This window comes from Echiichthys vipera (assembly GCF_963691815.1).
Source record: "Echiichthys vipera genome assembly, chromosome: 10".
Taxonomy (NCBI): Eukaryota; Metazoa; Chordata; class Actinopteri; order Perciformes; family Trachinidae; genus Echiichthys; species Echiichthys vipera.
This window is the reverse complement of record NC_139835.1, coordinates 22,295,904-22,316,987: the sequence shown is the minus strand read 5'-3', so window position 1 is coordinate 22,316,987 and position 21,084 is coordinate 22,295,904. Positions and strand designations below refer to the sequence as shown.

The 21,084-nt window shown below is 41.2% G+C and overlaps 2 protein-coding genes across 2 annotated transcripts; both read right to left on the bottom strand.

The window, feature by feature from the left end:
• Window positions 1-289: 289 nt before the first annotated feature.
• LOC310952570 (inosine-uridine preferring nucleoside hydrolase) lies at window positions 290-3,932 on the bottom strand (the record flags this gene model as incomplete). The annotated part of the gene is made up of 6 exons (XM_083921210.1): window positions 3,856-3,932; window positions 3,105-3,292; window positions 1,861-2,040; window positions 1,666-1,777; window positions 739-875; window positions 290-637 (listed from the first exon to the last, which is right to left on the bottom strand). Exons 2-6 carry the CDS (start codon window positions 3,285-3,287, stop codon window positions 290-292), a joined length of 960 nt encoding a protein of 319 aa, XP_083777336.1. The 5' UTR covers window positions 3,288-3,292; window positions 3,856-3,932.
• Window positions 3,933-9,175: 5,243 nt separating this feature from the next.
• Window positions 9,176-20,510, bottom strand: inpp4aa (inositol polyphosphate-4-phosphatase type I Aa; the record flags this gene model as incomplete). The annotated part of the gene is made up of 22 exons (XM_083921489.1): window positions 20,378-20,510; window positions 20,228-20,272; window positions 18,924-19,042; window positions 18,640-18,756; window positions 18,446-18,525; window positions 18,217-18,334; window positions 16,958-17,048; window positions 16,689-16,836; window positions 15,984-16,114; window positions 15,034-15,138; window positions 14,816-14,924; window positions 14,393-14,564; window positions 13,481-13,783; window positions 13,243-13,390; window positions 13,042-13,074; window positions 12,064-12,236; window positions 11,822-11,945; window positions 10,742-11,009; window positions 9,848-9,945; window positions 9,637-9,749; window positions 9,394-9,548; window positions 9,176-9,308 (listed from the first exon to the last, which is right to left on the bottom strand). Exons 1-22 carry the CDS (start codon window positions 20,475-20,477, stop codon window positions 9,176-9,178), a joined length of 2,883 nt encoding a protein of 960 aa, XP_083777615.1. The 5' UTR covers window positions 20,478-20,510.
• Window positions 20,511-21,084: the final 574 nt, after the last annotated feature.

The window sequence follows — 21,084 nt, the reverse complement described above, 5'->3', positions numbered from 1 at the left end:
AACACAAGATATTTATCAACATTCAAGTTTTGCATAACTATTTCTTTATGGTGGCATTATAAAATGTATATACACATACAGTAGTAAGTCTTCCATAAGTATATTTAATTATACAAAATTAGTGTTCTTGTTTTGCTCGCTATAGTTTGTTGTTAGTTACACAGTATTAAATACCGTACGTTGGACAAGAAACGTTAAGTAGAAAAATGAATCATTAGGTGAGCCAAAATATTTGGACGGAAAAGCTAATATGTTGTTCACTAATGCTTAATTAATGTGTTCAGAGCTGTTATTTTAAAGCAGCCATCATCATCTGCTCAAACTTCTCCATATCTATTTTCTTCATGATAAAAGCCTTGTGAGTCTTCTTCAGGTGGCCCAAAGTATCGACTATCATCATGCCTCTGGTGTGTGTGCCCGTCAGCTCTACGCTAACTGGATAATGGTCGCTCTCTGTGATAAAAGAGTCGTCCACGGCAGCTGCCATGGCGTACGAGTCACAGGAAATGAAACCAGTGCCGGTGAAAAACTCTTTTTCAAAGCGCTCGCTTTGTGATGCTTCCATGCTGTGGCGGAAGATCCGTGCCATGAAGCGAGCTTTATCCGTGTCCTGTGCCAACCATGCGTCGCAAAACTCCTGTGAACACAGCAGATGCATGGATGATTGTCATGGATGCATTAACTGATTACCAAGGTTATGTGCTGTAGGAATCTGGACGTCACAATGCGTGAACGTACCCAGGACAGTTTGCTGTAGCAGGTAAACTCCCAGCAGGCCAAGTAGGTGGGACACTGGTAGTCGTTTAGGACAATGTATGCAGCTTCTGGATCAGCAGCGAAATTGAACTCGCCACACACTGTTATGTTTCCTCGAGCTGAAGGAGCAAACCACAGAAAAGCACTGATCACACACTGAACTGACAGGATGACGACAGAATAATGAGAAGGATTTGAAAACAAAAAGAATCACAGTTAGGGCTGCAGCTTACGATTATTTTCCCTTTTCGATTACTCTTGCCTTATTAACTAATTCATGTTTTTGTTTGGATAACACCGGAAATTAAAGGCATACTTTACCCATTTCAATCCAGGACTGTGTCACGGCAATGTGGGATTGTGTTCAGATGAAGTCCTCGCAGAAACACTGTTCATCTGAACACATTGCCACGACAAAGACCTGGATTTAAATCAGCAAATATCTGATTAATGAAATATGTCATTGACGTATTCGATACCGCTCGTTTTGTCCGGCCAGCATTCAGGAACCCAAAGTTGATCAGGGAAAAGTAGAAAATCCATCCAAAAGTTGCAACCAGGTAATTAAGCTTCAGAAATTAACGATTAATGAATTATCAAAATGGTTACAGATCAGTTTTCCTTCGATGGAACAGTTCATCCTTTCAGCTACAGTCACAGTGAACTGAAGTGAAAGATCTCTTGTTATCAGTTTTTAGTTTTCGACAACAGATGTATGAAACGAGACGACGGACAATTAGTTTGTGCCCATTAGAGGTGCATGGGTAAAATACGTAAATGGAAAATAATTAAAACAAGTCCTTGTTCTCAGAGAACATTATGGTGTCACGCTCTCTAATGCTGTTCACTTTCACCGCCTTTTGATAAAAATGCAGTATGAAATATGTAGAAATTCACGATATTACTGACATTCAGTGTTGCCTCCCATGATGTAGAGCCCTCTGAGTTTGCTCGGTAGAGAAGGATCCATCCTCACAGCCAGAGCCAGGTTGGTGAGGGGTGCCGTGGCAACCAGAGATACCTGGGGAACGAACCCAAACCTTAAACACCTGAAAGAGACGCGCACACACACTCACACACAGAAAGCGGTGTCACACCTCTCACCTCTCCTGGGTTCTCATTGACGATCCTGATCATGGCCGACACGGCGTCCTCCTTCTGAAGCAGGTCCAGCCCAGGAGCGTTGGGGTCAGGAGCGTCTCCCAGCCCGTCCAGCCCGTGGAAGCTTCCCGCATTGATGGCGTTCCCAAGGATCGGCTTGGCTGCACCTTTAAACACTGGAATCTGACTCAGGAAAAGAAGAAACAGAATGAAACAGACATAACACGAGGGAGGATTTATACTGATGTTATTATCTGGCACATGTATGTAAATAATATTGCAAATTATGTTTTATGACAACATTAAATCAGTGTGAATGTGGCCTGCCTTAACTTGACGGAACTAGTCAAAAAAGATATTTGCATGTTATTCATTTTATCTATTAACAGTTAATGAATTGAGGTGGACAATACATCATTGCATTACATATGACAATGATATACTGAAAATAACATGTGGTGCCAGAAGCCCACTACAAGAATGAATGTGGGAAGCTCTGCTGGTTAACACACTTGTGCAACTCAAGCTAACTGAGCCCATACATGTGTTGTTTTGTCCAGTTCCTCATGTCATGTGGCTTTAGGAACAACAAACTCATTGTTGGACAACTCATTTCTAAACAGCGCACAAGCCACCAGTAATGCACTTGAGCGAACACAGTGAAGGTCCCAGTTTCAGGTTGGTACTTGTATTTTGGGTTTCTACTAGAACATCTTTATGCTTTAATGTTCAAAAAACACATTCATTTTCTCTTCTGTGTGAATATACCTGTATTCACCCTATGCCTGAAACGCTCTGCTTTAGCCACAGACTGTATAAAAAATGGATGTAGCTTCTCCGTCGAGGTCCGTTCTCTCAACTCGATCCAATCGTCTTCGCCTACGGGAGACGCCATCTTGTCAGACTTTAACTCTTTAACCTCCAATAAAATAAAAACTAACGACTAAAAATGTCACCCCCGTCAGTGTTGTCATGGAGATAAGACCTAAACATACAGACTAGAATGTGTTTTTGTCCCAGGCCTTAAACAGGTTAAATTATGCTGTGAATCGACCTGTTTAACATGGGGGTCAATGAGAAACTGCTCTATTATAAACAATGCCCCTAGTGGACACTCTGAGAACTGCATGTTTTGACACAACCAGGAAGTTGCTGTGGTTGGGGCTTGGTTTTAGCGCCTGTGGGTTGAACGTTTTAATACTACTCCTACTACTACTACTACTACTAAAAAACAGTGCTGCACCCACCTCGAGTTGATTACAGGCTTGCAGAACTCGCAGTGTGTTCTTACACACATTCTCCAATGAGGTGTTTCCATGCACACAGGTGATGCCCAGGAGCTTCACTGTGGGAGCAGCCAGCGCCAACATGATGGCCTGAGCATCATCCACCCCACAGTCCACATCCACCAGAAGCTTTTTACTCATCATGAACCCTGAGGAGGGGCACAAACTTCAGCCGATAACAACACAACACTGCTGTCTTTTATGTTTTATGTATGTCAGCTGGAGCGGGTTGGGGTTGGTTAATACGTTACTTAGTCCGTTTCTCAGCAACGGTGCGCATAGAATGTCTGCTGCTCCGACCATTCTACAACTTCATTTATGTGCTCAGCTTCGTTGGTTGTTTAATTCAGTGACATTATACGCAACTAAAACAGGGCTGCAACTAACGCTTTTTTTTTCAGTGTTGACTAACCTGACGATCACTTTCTAGTTTCATTCGTTGTTTGGTCTACAAAATGTCAGAACACAGTGAAAAAAGTCAAATAGTGTTTCCCAAAACCCAAAACAACGTCCTCAAATTTCTTATTTTGTCCACTACTCAAAGATATTCCGTTTACTGTCATAGAGGAGTAAAGAAACTGGAAAATATTCACAATTAAGGAGCTTGAATCAAAGAAATAACTATTAAAACATGTTGCAGATGAATCCAATAGTTGACAACTAACTGACTCATCTTTGCAGCTCTGAACAGAAGCACATATTTCACACCTACCTGAAGCTGAGTGTGAAGAAGATGAACTGTGTTTCCCGGCTGCTACTCTTCCTCTCACAGAGTGGACCTGGTTATGGTCAAACAACCTTTGAGCAGCAAGAAGAGAATCAGTAAAGTAACAAGAGGATAAAGTTAATCATTCATCAGCTTCCTGTGGATGAAGGTCTTCCTCCAGTGAAAGGAAGTAAAAATATTATCAGAGGTGGAGCACACACACACACACACACACACACACACACACACACACACACACACACACACACACACACACACACACACACACACACACACACACACACACACACACACACACACACACACACAACCTGTTGATTCCCAGTTTCTTTGCTCTCAAGCATAAAAAGCTTCAGTAATGCGTTTGTAACACATGCCACTGAAATGTATCATAAAAGTCAGGTGGTGGTGTGTGACCTAAAGGAAATTATAATCGCTTTGAACATAAGTGTTGGAATAAGTGTTCCAGTATATGTTTATGTTACGTTATATGTAGTGTTAAAAAAGTCCTTATTACACAAATATTATATCATTCATATATATATATATATAAACATGTTTTCCCTTTTCTTTCTTGTTATGTTTCTTATTCTATTTTGTTTAATATGCTGCTGTTGTTTTTTTGTTGTTGTTGAATTTTACATGGTCAAAATAAATAAATACAAAAAAATGTACATGCAAATGTATATAGGAATTTATAACAGGATTCAAACTATTTTCTGGCTACTTTTTAATATGTCACAGTAGAAAATGCAACCAAGTTAACGATGGCTGAATTAAACATATAATCAAAATTAAATATAAATATATGGCTGTTAAATATAATGTAGCATAAATGTAAAAATAGCCTACTAAGTTACCAAGACGTACAAGTACTCACAATTATATATAATATTATTGTTCCTAATCCTATCTATGAAGGAGGTTACCGAGTTTCACTGCTGCTGCACACTTGTCATGATGTGAATGTGTTTGAATATATGTCATTTCTGCAGTCATGCGCACGTGAATGCCTTTCACGTGCTCTTTGATGCATGCGCCGAACAGAACAACAAACTCATCTGACAGCTTTCAGAAACAAACAACAACAAACAACCCTTCCTCAAAGGGTTGTTTGTTGTTGTTTGAGCGCAGCCTCACATGCACGCTGCAGCGGCGCGGGACAGACGGGACGTTTCTGCAACACACCGGATGATCCCCGCCATGCAGCCAGGGGGAAACAGAGAGGGGGACGATGCAGAGAGCTCTCACTCTGCCGTCATTTCTCAGCACCAGAAACTGCACCGGGAGGCGGAGCAGCAGCTGAACGGTGTCATGAAGGCAACCGTCAACCGTTAGCCGTTAACCGTTAACCGTTAACCACATGTAGAATGAAATATTAAGTATGTCGTGTCAGGGCCAGAGAGGAGGAGGATGAAAACTCACATTTAAAATGAAGAACACTGCAGAGGGGATTCTTCTTTAATGCTAATCAAGCTGAGCAAAGACGTCACTTCCGGAAATACCCTTAAAGTGAAACACGGGTTTGTTTTGGTTTGAGTAAAGGTAATTTCTCCCTCCCTCTCTCTGTCTTTTTTTCAATCCGTCTAAATTTACAACCCCAGGTTACTTTTGTTATGCACATTTTTTAATTGTATTCTTCTTTAATGCTATTCAATCTGAGGTATGACGTCACTTCCGGAAATACCCTTAAAGTGAAACAGGTTTGTTTTGGTTTGAGTAAAGATACATTCTCTCTCTCTCTCTCTCTCTCTCGTTTTTTTTTTTGTAAAAAAACCTTTCTAAATTTACCACCCCCAGGTTTCTTTTGTTATAGACATTTAAAAAAAAATATATTTTTTTGAGGTGATTCTACTTTAACGCTAATCAAGCTGTAGCGGTGACGTCACTTCCGGAAATACCCTTAAAGTGTAACAAGTGAAATGGGTTTGTTTTGGTTTGACTCCCTAAAGGTACACTTTCCCTCTCTCTCTCTCTCTCTCTCTCTCTCTCTATATATATATATATATATATATATATATATATAAATATATTTATTTATTTATTTTAAATCTGTCTAAATTTACAACCCCTGGTTTCTTTTGTTGTGCAAATATTTTTTAATCACAGACTTCCTGTTGTTAATATGTAATTTTGGATTTTATATGTGACAAGTATGTAAATAATGATTTAAATTTAAGGTGTTGGATTAAATAAGTTTATACTTCTTCCTACTCCTTTTGGCGCATGTGAATAAAGGAAAATGGCTAATGAAATGAATTATGTTAACTCTTATTTTCCTTTCTTTCTTATTCTATTTTGTTGGATATAATGCTGTCTTTTTTGTTTTGTTTTTTATTTTTGTTGTTGAATAAATAAATACAAAAACAATTTTACATTCAGATGTATATGGGAAATAATGACAGGATTGAAACTAGTTTTTGGCTTCTTTTGGATATGTCACAGTAGAAAATGCACTGATGTAAACAGTTAATGATGGCTGAATTCAAATTAACTGCTTTCTGCTTATTCATAAATATTTTGCATTTGTCCAAGTTTCCACAAACGATACACGCATTGAATTTGGAGGTTTTGGGGAAACTAAAGGTCGTTCAGGAGCTCCTTTTGAGGAATAAAAAAAATGAACTGTGGAGATACTTTTTAAAGATGCTTGTCTTTGAGAAAATTTGTGTGGGACAAACTTAAGAGGTCAATATTTTTGCTGCTCAATTCACAAACCGTGTTTAATTTGCTGACACTCATTTGGCATTGACAAGCCTTTATTAATTATCCTGTTTCACTTCATTCCTCTGTGGGGGTGCAGGTGTCTCCCAAACTGTCTTTGTGCATGTACATCTGATCAGGTCCGAACTTATTCAGTAACAATGAACAAAACTATAACAGCATTTGGCCACAGCAGCCGTGTTAACATAAATACCTGTAAGCAAAATAACATTTTTAAAATAAAATCCACTGTCTCTGTAAGTTTTGTACAATAAGATACATCGTAGCCTGGAGCTGGTAAACTGAAACAACAGAAGAGGTGTTGTTGATGATCGGAAGAAAAATGCAATATGCATTATTCACATCAATCTGAAAACCTATATCACATCCTCATGGGTTCTCTTAAATGCAACAGTATACAATTGCAAAAGTGCAAAGCATTTTTTACATTTTCATGCATGTTAAATCAATTTTTTTTTTTGATCCCATTCTGCATAATTCAACGAGTGTTGTCAAACTTAGAACACACACTTTTAATGAATAAAAACGCAGGTTTGAAAGGCTACCCAAAAGCTGTGGTGCTGCATATAACCTGCAGAAATATCTGTAGATACGTTTATAGAATAAAGTGATGCGACGCTTCTGAAGCCCTTCATTTTTTAAAGAACCTCAGAAATCACATTAGATGAGACTTTACTGTAACAAATGCCAGATAACGGTGTCAGATGTGTATATATATGTGTCTGAAAGGTCTGTGCTTATTGTAGAGAGATATGATGTTAAATATTTATGTGATTTAAGAAGGAAGACAGAGACAGTGGGAGGGAAACAGACAACGGGCTAAAAGCAGGGAAATAAACAAAATAAGTGTTTTGACTTTAGGTCCAGAGAAATATGTTGATCGTCTAATCACAGCTACACCAGGCAACTCCACACACAGGCATCTCCAAATGGCAGTAAGCTACACAGGCATCTTCTTGTCACATTTTGTAATTTCCAGACAATCACACCATCTGTGGGCGCCCAAAGCAGCTTCACTTTGCCGTTTAGGCTGAAAATGAGTGAATGAATATGTTGCCTAGCGTAGGTTTAAAGGCTATGGTTGGTATTATTCTTTATGTTTGTTATTGTCAATAAATTCCATGAAAAGACCAAAACCCACAATGAATTATTTAGTGTTTCTTAATACTTTCCCAGCACTTCCATACCTGTGCTCTTCCTGAACACATAAATATTAAAAGAAACAAACAAAAGGCAAACTATATATATTTAAAGGTCTCCTTTCTTAAAACAGCAGGCCACTGTGTAACAACTGTTACTCAAGCAGGAGTAAGAGACGGTTATGAAGCGAGGTGGTTCGACCCAGTTATTTCCTGTATCTGTGTCACGTGTGGTTCATTGGGTGGTCTGTGGACTTTGCAGGTCCTGAGTGTATTGATGGGAGAAGTGAATGAAATCACAGATTATGACCTTTCCCTTACCTCCATAATAACTAAAGTTAACATTTGACCCCCTTTTCCAGAGTCACATTATCTCCCAAACATTCTGACATCAAAATTGCATTTTACAGAACAGCAGAAAATGAACTTTGTATGACACCTTTTTCTGTCTCAAACTCTGACAGAATCTGGGAACGACAGCAGACGTTTGCAGTGACTCAGAAAATGAATTTTTGTCATGCTAAATATGGCTGCTAGCTGTGTAAATATCTAATGTTAGCAAAAGAAAATCTATAATAACTAATAATTTTTCATCCATCCACATGACGTTCACGACAATTTCAAACGAGGCCACGTCCATTTAGGGGACCTGTTTACCGTTTCATACTTGTGGCGCTGCCTGAAATGCTGTATCTTTAGTATAGATAATCTCTGATAGCAGCCTTGCATCCCCAGAATAATCCAGAAGTAAATAGTGCATTTTTTGGACTATTTTTAGGGCTGGATTACTGCACATTTGGAGAGCTAGAGTTTTCCAGCAGCAGCACGGGGTATGTTGAATTTACTCTGAGTAAATGACAGTGCCCATGTTCACCATAATGGAGGATACTGGAGCCAGGATCAGGTCTCTGCATGTGATTTGTTGACCATAAGAAAACATAGAATAGCTACAGCCTTATCCTTTAACCGACAAACTGTTAAAATAAAATAAAAGCAGCGAGGACAGTGACAACCGTGTCCCACATAATCTTCCTAAAGGCCGAGACATTTTCACATCTTATTTCTAGGGACACAAGTTAAAATGACTCAGCTGAATGCTTCCTGATGCTACGACTGGTGCGGCAGTCAACAGTGCTGTCTGCACACTGGCTACAATGTAACACAGAAAGCCATTTTTTAGGGTTTCTTATTGTGACGTGGCCGTGACAAGTGTGTGATTCTAGCACTACTGGAGGAGAGGGGAAACCGCTATAAAACAACCTACAGTAGCACTGGCACTTGGACATTAATCATCTCAACAGTGACTAAGCACAAAACAATGAGCTGTTCCAGTTTGTGGTTTGGTGTTTTTGTCTGTGTGGTGTTATCATTGTTATTGTTTGTGTGGTGCTATTGTTATCCCCTTCAGTCTTTTGGTTTTCCTCCAGTCCAGAGGAGTCCACTTAGGTCTCAACTTTCCCGTACGTGCCCTCTGGAGGGCGATATTGTTTGGGGAAGGCCTTGAGCTGGAGAGTGTTAAAGGCGTATTTACGACATCCCACATTCTTCATGGTGTTCTCTCTCCGGCAGCCCTCACTGTGGACAACAAGACGATATCCATTACTTATTTTCAGAATGAGCTTTCGGTGTAAAGATAATAACGTTTGAGATGTCAGCTGACCTGCGCATACAGTCCAAAGCCTGGTAGAAGACCTGTGGGGCGAGGGCGTGCTCCTGCTGCAGGATCTGACACTGCTCCAGGGTCAGAGACATGGCCGTGCGGTCCTTGGCGCTCTTACAGCTGGTAAAACGCACTCCGTTCAGGCGGCGGCATGCCTTTTAGGGAGTGGAGAAAGAGATTAGAGGAAGACAGAAGGACAGAGCTTTTATATTCGCATAGAGAAGACATTAGAAGCGAGTTTACCTCGGCCGCTTGCCACAAAATCTCCACGTTCTTGCTTTTTTTGGCGCTCACATTCTGGCTCAGGTGTTTAAGCAGCTCGGGCAGACTAGTGGTGCTGCGGGAACGAGGCAGGCCTGAGGGGAGAAGAGAAATGAAGTGAGTTAAACCTGAGAAGGAAGAAGATACACATTTTTCCTTCTGATAAAAGTGTTTTGTATGTATGGAAACCCACACTCCTCTGGCAGGACTTCTTTGAATTGGTCGTAGTACGAGCTGAGGCGAGTCATGCTCTCCATGTTGATCACCTCTTGTAGTGACGTGTCTCCAAACCTGGACACACACGTAAGATGATAAAATGATCACACAAACCTTTCACCGCTCTACAACACAACCTATGCAGGTTTAATGTGTTATCCAGGGAAGTGATGTTTTTTAATGTCATATTCATATTCTCTAATTACTCCATCTATTCAAACCCCTTTTTCTACTTTTCTAATCTAATGGATTGAGGAGCAGCAGGAGAATATAGAGGAGAAACACAGTGATACAAATACAAGATATCACTGTAAAATGACTTCTATTCATTTGCCTATTTACACTGTGAAATTGGCTGGTACTGCCTTTAACATTTAATTTGCATAGGCCTATTAAAGATGTTTTATTGATAATGAATCACAGTGTTGTTTCCTCTTTCGACCTTATGAACGAGCTAACTTAGTTGGTCATTTACAGTTTGTTTTTTAGGGGAAGAAATATCATCACACAGCTGAGATTGGCTCCAGCCCCCTGTGACCACATTAGGGAAGCGGTTGAAGATGATGGAGATGACAAACATGTATAAAAAAAACCTCCAAAACAACTCCAAACGACAAAAGCTATTTGAATAATTACACCATGTCGAATTATTCAACATTTATACAGACTGATGTTTAAAGAATGGCCATTCCTTTTTCATTAGCTAAAGTCACATAAAATTTGTGTATATATAGGTATCTTATCATCTTACCAAAATGTCTAAAAAAGGACCTATACAGCCAAATTTTCCATTTTTCTTGTTGGTGCCCTTTCTTCTCTCCATTTTCTTTTTGCCCTCAACCTTTCCTGTCTTCCAAACTCAGTGACTTACTTCTCAGCCAGCGTCTGCTGTTCGTTGATCCCCACATTGAACAAGACGGGCTGCACACGCAGCAGCATCCCGTTCTGAATCTCTCTCGGCAGCGTGTCGAACATCGCCCCGGGCATCGGGACCCTAACGTTGAAGCCGTTCCTATTTCCTGTGATCACTGGCAGCATGTCCGGGGCGAAGCCCGAAGTTGCCTGAGTAACTTTAAAGGTGACATTTCTCAGGTCCATCACTCCGACGCTCATATCCTCCAACATGGCCAGCTCCTCACCTTTAATGAACAAGGAGTCACCATAGAATTACATCAAAACAAAATACATCATAAGCTCTGACAATAATGTAATGGTTTTGGACCTGTGCGTTAGCGTGTTTGTCTTACGATAACTCAAAAAACGCTGAACAGATTCCAGTGGAATGTGGCGAAAAGTAAGACCATGGGTTATTAGCACAAATGTAAAAATGGCCATTAAAGGGACACTGTCTCCGATTTGAAACCAGCTGTGTATCATGGCAGTGTGTGCACATGAATGGTGCTTTGCTCCCCTCAGTGGCGGAAATCCCAGCAGGAGGTTTGCTGAAATCCACCTGATGACACGACAATCATCCGCAGCATTCCTGTGATGACCTCCAATGTTGAAGCCAAATACCGTTTATTTTTCAAACACTGCCATGACACAGAGCTTCAAATCAGCAAGATATCTCTTGAAAAAGGCCCTTTACAACTTCATAACTCCTGAACTGTGTTCTCTTTGGCCATTTTGTTTTTGTATTGATTACCAAATTCTTTGGCAAGTATGGCATATTTAAACGGATCGAGCTGAAGTCAGATTTAGACCGCACATGTTAACATTTATCTGAGCACTCCCACTGCTATTGATTTAGTTATGATGGCATTTTTTGTACTTACTGTAGAATAAACCACAGCCTTTATCAACAATTTGTCTATTTTGATGCCGATCTAGATTGATAAAATAGCAAAGATTTTACAGCCTTGGTGGAGTTGGGCCCTCTCATAGTTCTGTGTGATGATACATTTCTAAACATGCACACAAACACTCACACACATCCTCACACACAGGTTACCATAGGTGCTGAGCAGGCCCTCGTACTGCACCAGTAAGCCGATGGTGTGTAGCTGCCTGAGGAAGCCTGAGTCGCACAGAGAGTTCCTCAGCTTGATAATAAAGCCGCAGATCAGCGCTGTCAGCTGTAAGAAGCACAGCTCATGTCAATACAGCGTTGAATTGTCGTGTTTTTAAAGTGATTCTCCAAAAACTACACATGTATGAAAGACATAATTGCTTGAACGGCAGGAGTTGACGGACCGTTTGACAGAAGACGACGTCGCGGCGGTACTGTAGAGTGAGGCTCATGGCGATGGTGGGGGCGCTGTCCTGCATCAGCAGGAACACCATGGCCTTCTTGGCTTTGTCGCTCATCAGAGACGCACAGTCAGTCAGCGTGCTGAGGAGCGGGTACAGAGCGTCGCTCCACTCACCTGCAGACACAATACACTCAATACACACATTTACAAAGAAGGAGTGTGCAGACAAAAGTTTAATAAAATAAGTGTGCCTGCATTTATAGACTTTAAGTTTTTAAAATGAATGAAATCTGGGGCGGCGGTCCTTTGCTGCATGTCTCTCCTTCTCTCTCTCACCCCATTTCCTGTCTGTCCGATATAATAAAGGCTTGGAAAACTGCCAAAAAATAATCTTTAAAAATGAATGAAATCCAATGTACTAAAATAAAAATGTTTTGATCAATTGATCACATTTGTGGACCACACATCGATGAAAAATGCCATAATGTCCCCAAACAATCGTGTTTACTTTACTGGTCAGTTCAGGTTCTCTCTTTTGTTTTCTGTTTACAAGTGAATGGAGGGTTTGCCAGTTGGATCATATGGAAATTACATTTTTAAACCATATTAATGTTTATTTTGAGTTAATATAGGAAATAAATATCAATACATTAGTCCAAAAAAAAAAAAATCCTGACACTTAATCTGCCTCTTGAGCATCTCCACATGGATTTATGGCCCCAAGACAGAGGAGCTTTGTTTTTTCATTTTGGTTTTGAAATAAAAAAAAAAAATAATCCAGAAAGGTGACTTAAAAAAAAAGTGTATTACTTGTATGTTGGTGTATTTTTCTGTTTATGATGAGGACGTCCAAGTTTTGCACCATCCCGTTATTTGTTTGTTAGACAACTGAACCATCACTTTTTGCAGAACACAGATGTATCATCATAAAAGTCATCATGAAAATTGAAACCTAAAATCTTGGAAATCTTGCTCTCACCTGGGGACGTCTTTTCCACCTCTGGGCTGATTTCTACGAGTGGGAGAAAGTAAAGGATGTTTAGATACGGACAGAATTATTCCACATATAACTCAGTATATTTTAAACATTCAGCAGCACTGAAGCAGTGGGAGAATGATGAGAGATGATTGTGACACACACACACACAAACACACAAACACCATACAGCAGCGTGCGTACCTTTCTTAGTGTTCCCTGGCTCCTCGGTGGCGAGCAGGAAGACATCCTCCGAGCTACTGTCGCTCTGGAGTTTGTCTCGCTGCAGCAGCCTGTCCACCTTCTGGATCACACACTCCAGGCTCTTATCAACATTTAGCCAAACCTTCTCCTGCACACAGACATTTTACAAAAATGTAACATAAACATTAAAAAAAAAAACCTTTAACGGACATCAAACAGGCTAAATTAACTCTCTTACCCACTCTTCGTGCAAATTCACCGACGAGGAGGCACGCTTGTTTCTACTCCCCTCGATGCCCTCAGGAGGAGCCGCCTGGCGAGAAGGCGAGGTGGCAGCACGAGACGGGGAGGTTGGGTGGCGGGAGGGGGAACGAGAGGGGGAACGGGAGGGGGATCGCAATGGGGAACAAGAGGAGGGTGAAAGGGAGGAGGAGGACGGGGATGGGGTGCTTTGCTGAATGGACTCTGGGCGGGCGGCAGCCAGGGCGAGGATGGCTGAGGACAGCAGCTTGGAGTCGCACACGGTCACCAACTGTCGAGTCTGCAAGAGCAGAAGGAGAGAGGCGGGTAAATATGTGATTAAACTGTGGACATTAAATGAACAGTGACTCGGGGCAAAAAATGCTCTTTAAAGTTCATAAACCGTGACGTGAAAACGTGTATTTTCTGGTAGCAATGGGCAATATTTCAAACTATTCTTATTTTTGTATAAAACCACATGTTACCTTGTTATGTTATATTATACTTTAGATTCAAACATTTGTTTTGCTATGTGCAATGCAACTGTTTATTTTACAGTTTAACCACAGACATGATAAAAAAAATTGAATCAATTGGACGAAAGGCAATTCAATTAAATGAAAATAAATTAAATCAGATTGTTTTTCTTGGTGTGTCAGTGATTCTGCTCACGATGCTGCAGTCTTCTAAGTGCAAGACGGTTTTTTATCTGTTGTACAATATTCTGTTAGTTCTTTTTTTACTGCACTCCACTGCAAAAATTTAATTTAAAGATATTTTCAGCTTACAAGAACCGATCATTTCTATCTAGATAAAAAGTTGAGAGGTTAGAAGACTCAGACTCAGAAGCAGAGAGGGAACCAGCACTTTACAGCACCCTCCAGCTCCTGTGAGACCTCACTTACTGTACCTTCTCTGTCAGGATGGCCAGGGTTCGCTCCAGGGCGTTGGCCGAGCGGTCCTTTGCGGCTCGAGACAGACGTTCGGTGTAGTAACACACTTGTGTCTTCAGAGTGTTTATTTGACCAATCAGCTCCTTCGCTTTCACAACATCCTGAGGCTGGTACGCCATTCCTTTAGAGCTAGAACCAGCAGAGCTTTGTGTGTGTTTGTGTGTGTGTGTGTGTGAAAGACAAAGATAGATAAAGAAGATAAATTGTTGAACAAAGCAAAACACACAAGACATTTGTAATAATTGACACTTAATCTCACCTTTCCTCCTCATAAGTGCTGAATGAGTAAGGCAAAACAAATCACACACAAAGAAAGATTAATTAACCACTTAGAAAAGGAAAAACCACTACGCAGCTTGTGTGTTGTTTGCTTTACTCACTGTTTCCTCGCTTCTTCAAGCTTGTGCAGCAGTTTTCGGAGGCCGCAGCCTTTAAAGCCTTGATGATGTGCTGCAGGAGCACCGATAGTCACAACATCGTATGTGTGGTCTGATCAGAGAAAAATAATAAAGAGGACAAAATCAGATACTCTATAAACAACGTTATTAAAACCTCGGACACACATCCTCACATCGTCACATGCAGTACAAATACATACCATAGCCAGACTCTCCCTGTACTCTCATCCTCTGGATGTGCAGGTTAGTAGGAATAAACTCCAACTTCCTCTCAGCTTTCAAGGTACTAGACTTAAATGAAGGTCCTGCAGGAGAAAGGAGGAAAGGTGTTCACAGTAGATTCAAGATTCAAGATTCAAGATCTCTTTATTGTCACTGAGCAAAACACAATAATGTAAAGCAGAAAGAAATTGCGTGCACAGCTCTGTTAAAACACAGATGAGTATCTGTATATACTGTAATAATGCATAGGTAAGTCCAAAGGGGATTTTTTTACATGAAAATATAAGATGTCACATTGGTTATCTAGTGCAAATGTGCAACATTCATTTATGTATTTACTTTAAAAGAGGCACTGGGCACTTGAGTGTTGAAGGTGAGTTTCAGGAGCAGGACCACACCTCAACCACGCCTCTTTCGGCATTCTTATAAATACCCACCTAGCCCTCTCCTCCTCCTTCGCTCTCATATTTCCTCTCCAACTTTGCTCTCTGTTTCTCATTCTTCCTCTCCATGGGGTCCTAAGAGGGTCTGTTGTGCCCGGGTGCTACGACGGATTTCTTACCGAAGCTTTCCCACAATGCAGAGAGCGAACGGAAGAACTAGCGACTTTAAGCTTTGCACGCCAATCATTTTTCATTCATAAATGGGTTAAACACATGTTGTTGATGGTGTGGTCCTAGCTAGTGAATTGCACTTTCATAAAGTTGTTGAAATTGTGACAATGGTTCAAAACTGATGCAGGTTGAGATACCAAAGTTTTAGTCCCTAACAGGGGTCACGCTCCAAAAACGCAGCGTCCTACACTTCCCATAATGAAACTTTAAAGTGTCTTCCTGCCTGTTAGAGCAGTACTCCCTGTGACTTTGACATGTAAAATTGTCAGAGCGCCCCTTTAAATGATATATAATAAATAGCTTGTGCTTCTAACCTTTGTATTCGTGCAGGTCACTTATGGTCTCCTGGTAAGTGAGAATGATGGTCTGATACTGAGTGATGATCTGCCTCCTGAGGTTCTCCCAACACGCGGACAGCTCACCGAGTTCCTCCAGCTCGCACACCCTGCACATCACGCAAATGCTTTTACGATCAAGGCATCTTGCTGAGGCACTGATGGTCTCACAGCTGGAAGTTCATGGAGCTTGTTCAATTAATGTCCGCAGCTGAGCAGCAGCAGCGGGAGTCGTAATGTTTTGTCGTTGACCGACCGTATGATGATGATACGGTAATAGTGTATCATCACACAAAGCACACACACATTTTAGTTTAATGTCTGCAATTAAAGGAGGCAATAAAAAGTTTTTGTACACATGCACAGGTTGCGATATAAACATGAGTGGTTTCAAGATTAATATGATTAATTTGATAGGAAATAATAAAAAAAACATTCTGTTATAGAAATATGAATTTTATGAATTTTGACTCTATTTTCACTTTATTAATATTTCTTTAATTCTTAAACTTTTATATCTCTTAAAACTGCAGTAGGTAACGAAACAAGTCTGACGCAGAGTGAGACCTTTTCTCACAGCTCTCCCTCTCTGAAAACTTGAATTTCAACACCATTAATAATTGTTATGATGCAAAGACGTCGAAGCTTCTACTTAATAAAATCAAGACAATGCTCAGACATTACCTGACGGCGTCTTCCTCCAGCAGCAGTTTGACAAACTGTCGGGGAATGTGCAGGGAAAGCGCACTCTCCGACATCTGCTCCAGGATCCGAAGGTGGTTGCCGTCCGTGGTCGGGAACCGGTACGTTCGCGACATGACGCCCCCAAACACTAAAGCAAACAAAAACAATACAACCACAGCTGTGAAGACCACCCGCACCGCCATGGTGTCGCCTGATATTGAACTTTTACTTAGTGATGCAGGAGGCTGATGTTCAGTTCATATACTCACCGGCCTTTAGCAGCGGGTCTTTACACAGAGATGAAGACTTGGATTTGATGCCCATGGACTCAGTCAGGCTTTCATCAACAGGGAGAACCATCTGACACACACGAACACAAAACTATCACAATAATGTTTACCCAAAGAAAACCGTCATGTGTTTTTCTTTCCTCATTCATTGATCTGTGACCTGTCATTAAAACAACACAACCAGAAAACGCCTGAGGAGGGCAGAGATACCAGGCAATACAATAGGAAGTTAAACTGATTTCCTAGGGCTGAAATTTTATATTTATTATCAGTCCATTGTTTTCTTGATTTCTTGATAATTGTTTGTCATAAAAAAGTCAGAAAACAATGAACCATGTCCATCCATGTGATCTTATAGGAAGCCGTAGAAAATAGTGCGCCACTTTATTAAGAACATTTTGTGTGTCCAAAGATACATTTTCAGCTTTTCACGTGTCGTTTGCCCCCTGTTCTTATTCCCAACTGTTCTGTTTTAAACACCCGGTGAACGTTGTGAATTTAAAAGAAAAATACTTTGTAGGTTTAGGAAAAGATCAAGTTAAATAGTCAACGCAAATAAGTTACTTTCGTTGACTTAAGGTTTCATATGGGACATGAAATACTGCCCTGTGTTTGTTTGACCTATCTATCCAAAAAACAAAGCAAAAACTCACTTCCCAACCACCTATCCTAACCAACCTTTCACAAATATTTAGTTACCATCTAGACATCTTTGTCACTCTTTATACGTCACAATCAGTCAGTGGTAGAGACTAAATGCCGTGAAATGACACACGAAAAGCAAAAATAGTAATAACATGTCAAATGACCTAAGAAATTGTCTTATTATTCATATGACATTTGATGATACCAGGCTGGCCCATCACAGTTTTCAAAAACCAGAGAGGATGTCAACAAATTCTTTTTTCGGACCAGCAAAAAAAGATATTGTTTTCATCGCAAGCTGACAAAAACTGAGACGCTGTTACAAAGGAAAGTTGAGTAGGAATTAAGTGATGAATTATCAAAAATAGTCGATAAACTGACCAATCATTTCAGTTCTATCCCTTTCACACTAAAGGGATAGAGCAGAATAAAGCAGAATACTCTCACGACTGAGACGCTGTAACAAAGGAAAGTTGAGTAGGAATTAAGTGATGAATTATCAAAAATAATCGATAAACTGACCAATCATTTCAGTTCTATCCCTTTCACACATGAAGAGTTTTTGTCATTTTGTCTTACTCATCACAACTCACCCTTCCATTAACAGTGTCTCCTCTCTGTAGTCTTGCAACAGGAGCCCTCTGCTCACGCTTCTCCTCTATCTGCCAGGCGATGACAGTGATGTTCCCAACGCGCTCGTTCTCTGTTGACCTGACCCACAGTGACACTGAGTAAATAAAACATCCCTGAACCCAAATCCAGCAAGCGGTGGCTATCGTTATGTCTCTGACAGAGAAACCGTGTGTTGTGTCAGCCTGTTACCTGAGAGTCAGGTGCAGTCTGTGGTGTTTGTCCTGCAGCAGCTCTTTCACGGAAAACATGGACGAACCGAGCATGTACATCTGTCACATAAAAGCACAAACCCAAGTGTTAGATTATAAAAGACTTTGCTCGCTTTCTAACAGGACATTTGAAGAAGTGGTTTTGCAATAAATGTTTCTGGTGTTGGGGCTTACCGTGCCCTGTGTGCGGTCCTTTACATCGTAGACAGAGAGCTTGACCTGAGTCTGCTGTGTGATCAGAGCGTCCTGAAAGAACGCCACACTGCTCAGGAAGATGGGGTTACTGGTGCCCTGCAGACAGAGAGACAGAGAGACACAGAGAGAGAGAGAGAGAGAGAGAGAGAGAGAGAGAGAGAGAGAGAGAGAGAGAGAGAGAGAGAGAGAGAGAGAGAGAGATGAACTGGTTTTCAAGTCTCCAACAGCAGACAGGAAGTAAGGGTAAGTGAACAGTGGTATACCTCAATGATTTCAGTTTGAGCGTGTTTGGTCCAGAAGGCCTGAGGCGGAGTGGTGCAGCTGATGGCGACGAAGCTGGTTGGCTTACGGTCCAGAGAGGGAGTGACCAGCTCGCTACAGGCTGCAGCGACATATAAAGAGGAGGATTACAAAACTGTGGGATTTAACAGTGGGATGGTGACTAATCCTTGCCATGGGAGGAATGTGATACAGTACTTTTGAGTTGTTTACAGGGATGAACAGGGTTGAACAAGCGATAAAAATAAACAAGAGGTTCCACCCAAGTAATGCAGTCGCCTCAAACACATCCGTCCTTTAAAGCAGCATCAATTTATGATTTTGCCCAATTAGGGGCACCTGAACAAGCTGTAAACATGTACTTTTAGTGCTCCATTTTCGAGCTGCATTAGTTACTGAGAAGCCTAAAAAGGCCTTTTTGCTGTGTAATCCCTGATGACGACTCAACATGTTGGAAAACATTGAGAAGCGCAGAGAAAGAGGCTCAATGGACTGGGTATAGTTTGCTTTGAACGGGCAGAGACATTTTTCAGACAGTTGAATAAAACAAACTCTCAACATCGTCAACCACTGAGGTCATTTTGTCGCCCCATTTGGTCACTTTGGAGTGTTATTCCAATATTCACTCTGCTCTTAAGACTCAACCAACTCCTGAGTGAAAGATCTGGCTCTAATTGCTCCACTTTGTTCACAAGATAGTAGCTAAGTTTGGTCGGCGGTGCTTGGTTTTGGCTCAACTTGCTCACAAAATTTCTCATTTTGCAGCTAAACAGTACACTGACAATTTGTTTCTGAAAGCACTCTATGGGAGAAATAGGCAATACAGTAACAGAATATTGATTCATATATGATGCCGGAGTTCAAGAGCAGTCATTGACAACTGCGTCAGAGACTCCTCGGCTCTGATTGGCTGTTGTAGGTCGGACGTGTTGGAAACTAGTAGATTACATTAGGAGCAGACAGGGAGCAGAAGGTGGAGGCAGAGCTGCATTACTGTTTCACAGATCGTCTGTCTCATTGTGCTGTCAGGCTAAAGTGACAGTTTCAGCAAATATGAAAAAAACATTCTTTACAGAAAGTTGCCGACTTACGATGCATCAGACTTTGGATACACAGACGCCAACAGACGTGTGTTGTCAGTGTAAATAAGATCAATTCACTGTTGTCTGGTCATAGCATTTGTTAATGCTCATCTATATATCTATATCTAGATCTTAGACGCATTTTAGGCATGTTGATGTAAATGACTCCACAGTCTGATGTATCTAGGACTTCTTCCTAAACTTACCCACACTAAACTCCAGCGCGGGCTCATCTGGATCCTGGCTGTTGCCTGTAGGATAGAGAGAAAAGAGGAGGGGGAGCTCTTTTTTAACGCCCTGCTATTTCATCATCAATAGAAGTAAACAGGTTACCATGGTAGCAGTTACTTAGTTACCCGAGAGAGCCAGCCCCATCATCTCAGCTGAGAGATCAAACGTGTTGGCCCGGTAGACCGACCATGGCCGGTGGCGGGGGCTGCGCTCCTTCCCGGACATGGTGGGTTCACGTCGGGGCTGAGGATGGATTTTTAGAATGAAAAAGTGGCTGAAGAGCAGAACGATGTCGAGGACGCTTAAGATCAAAAAACTCCCTTAGCTCTGTGAGATGTGCGCTCTTTGGTTTCCCTTGTGTGTCGATCTGAGCAGTCACACGTTTGTCAATGATAAACCTGCAAGACAGTTGGAAAAAAACACGTCACACACAAGTGATAATCTGCTGTTCCCATAGAAACAGCTGAGACAGACTGGACACCTTAAACACTTTGATACTGCTCCTTTTATCGATGATCAGCTGCCATCTCGATAAAAGGATCAGAAACTGCTTGTAGTAAGCCATTAAGGGTACCGGCTGCACGCAGACAGAGCATCACATTACACTCTTCAATATACATGTTAAATAATAACTAACGTAAATTGGCATGATGCTCCAATCTGGGATGAACAGAATTTCCTGTCAGAACTCGACTTATGTCTTATGTCTCGGAGAACGTGCTAATGCAGGCAGTGGGAAAGAAATCAGTTGTGGTGACGGTGGGGGGAGTGTGACTTTTCACACAACTGTCGGGAAATGAACCACAGAGTTTCAAATCTGTGAGTATAATTG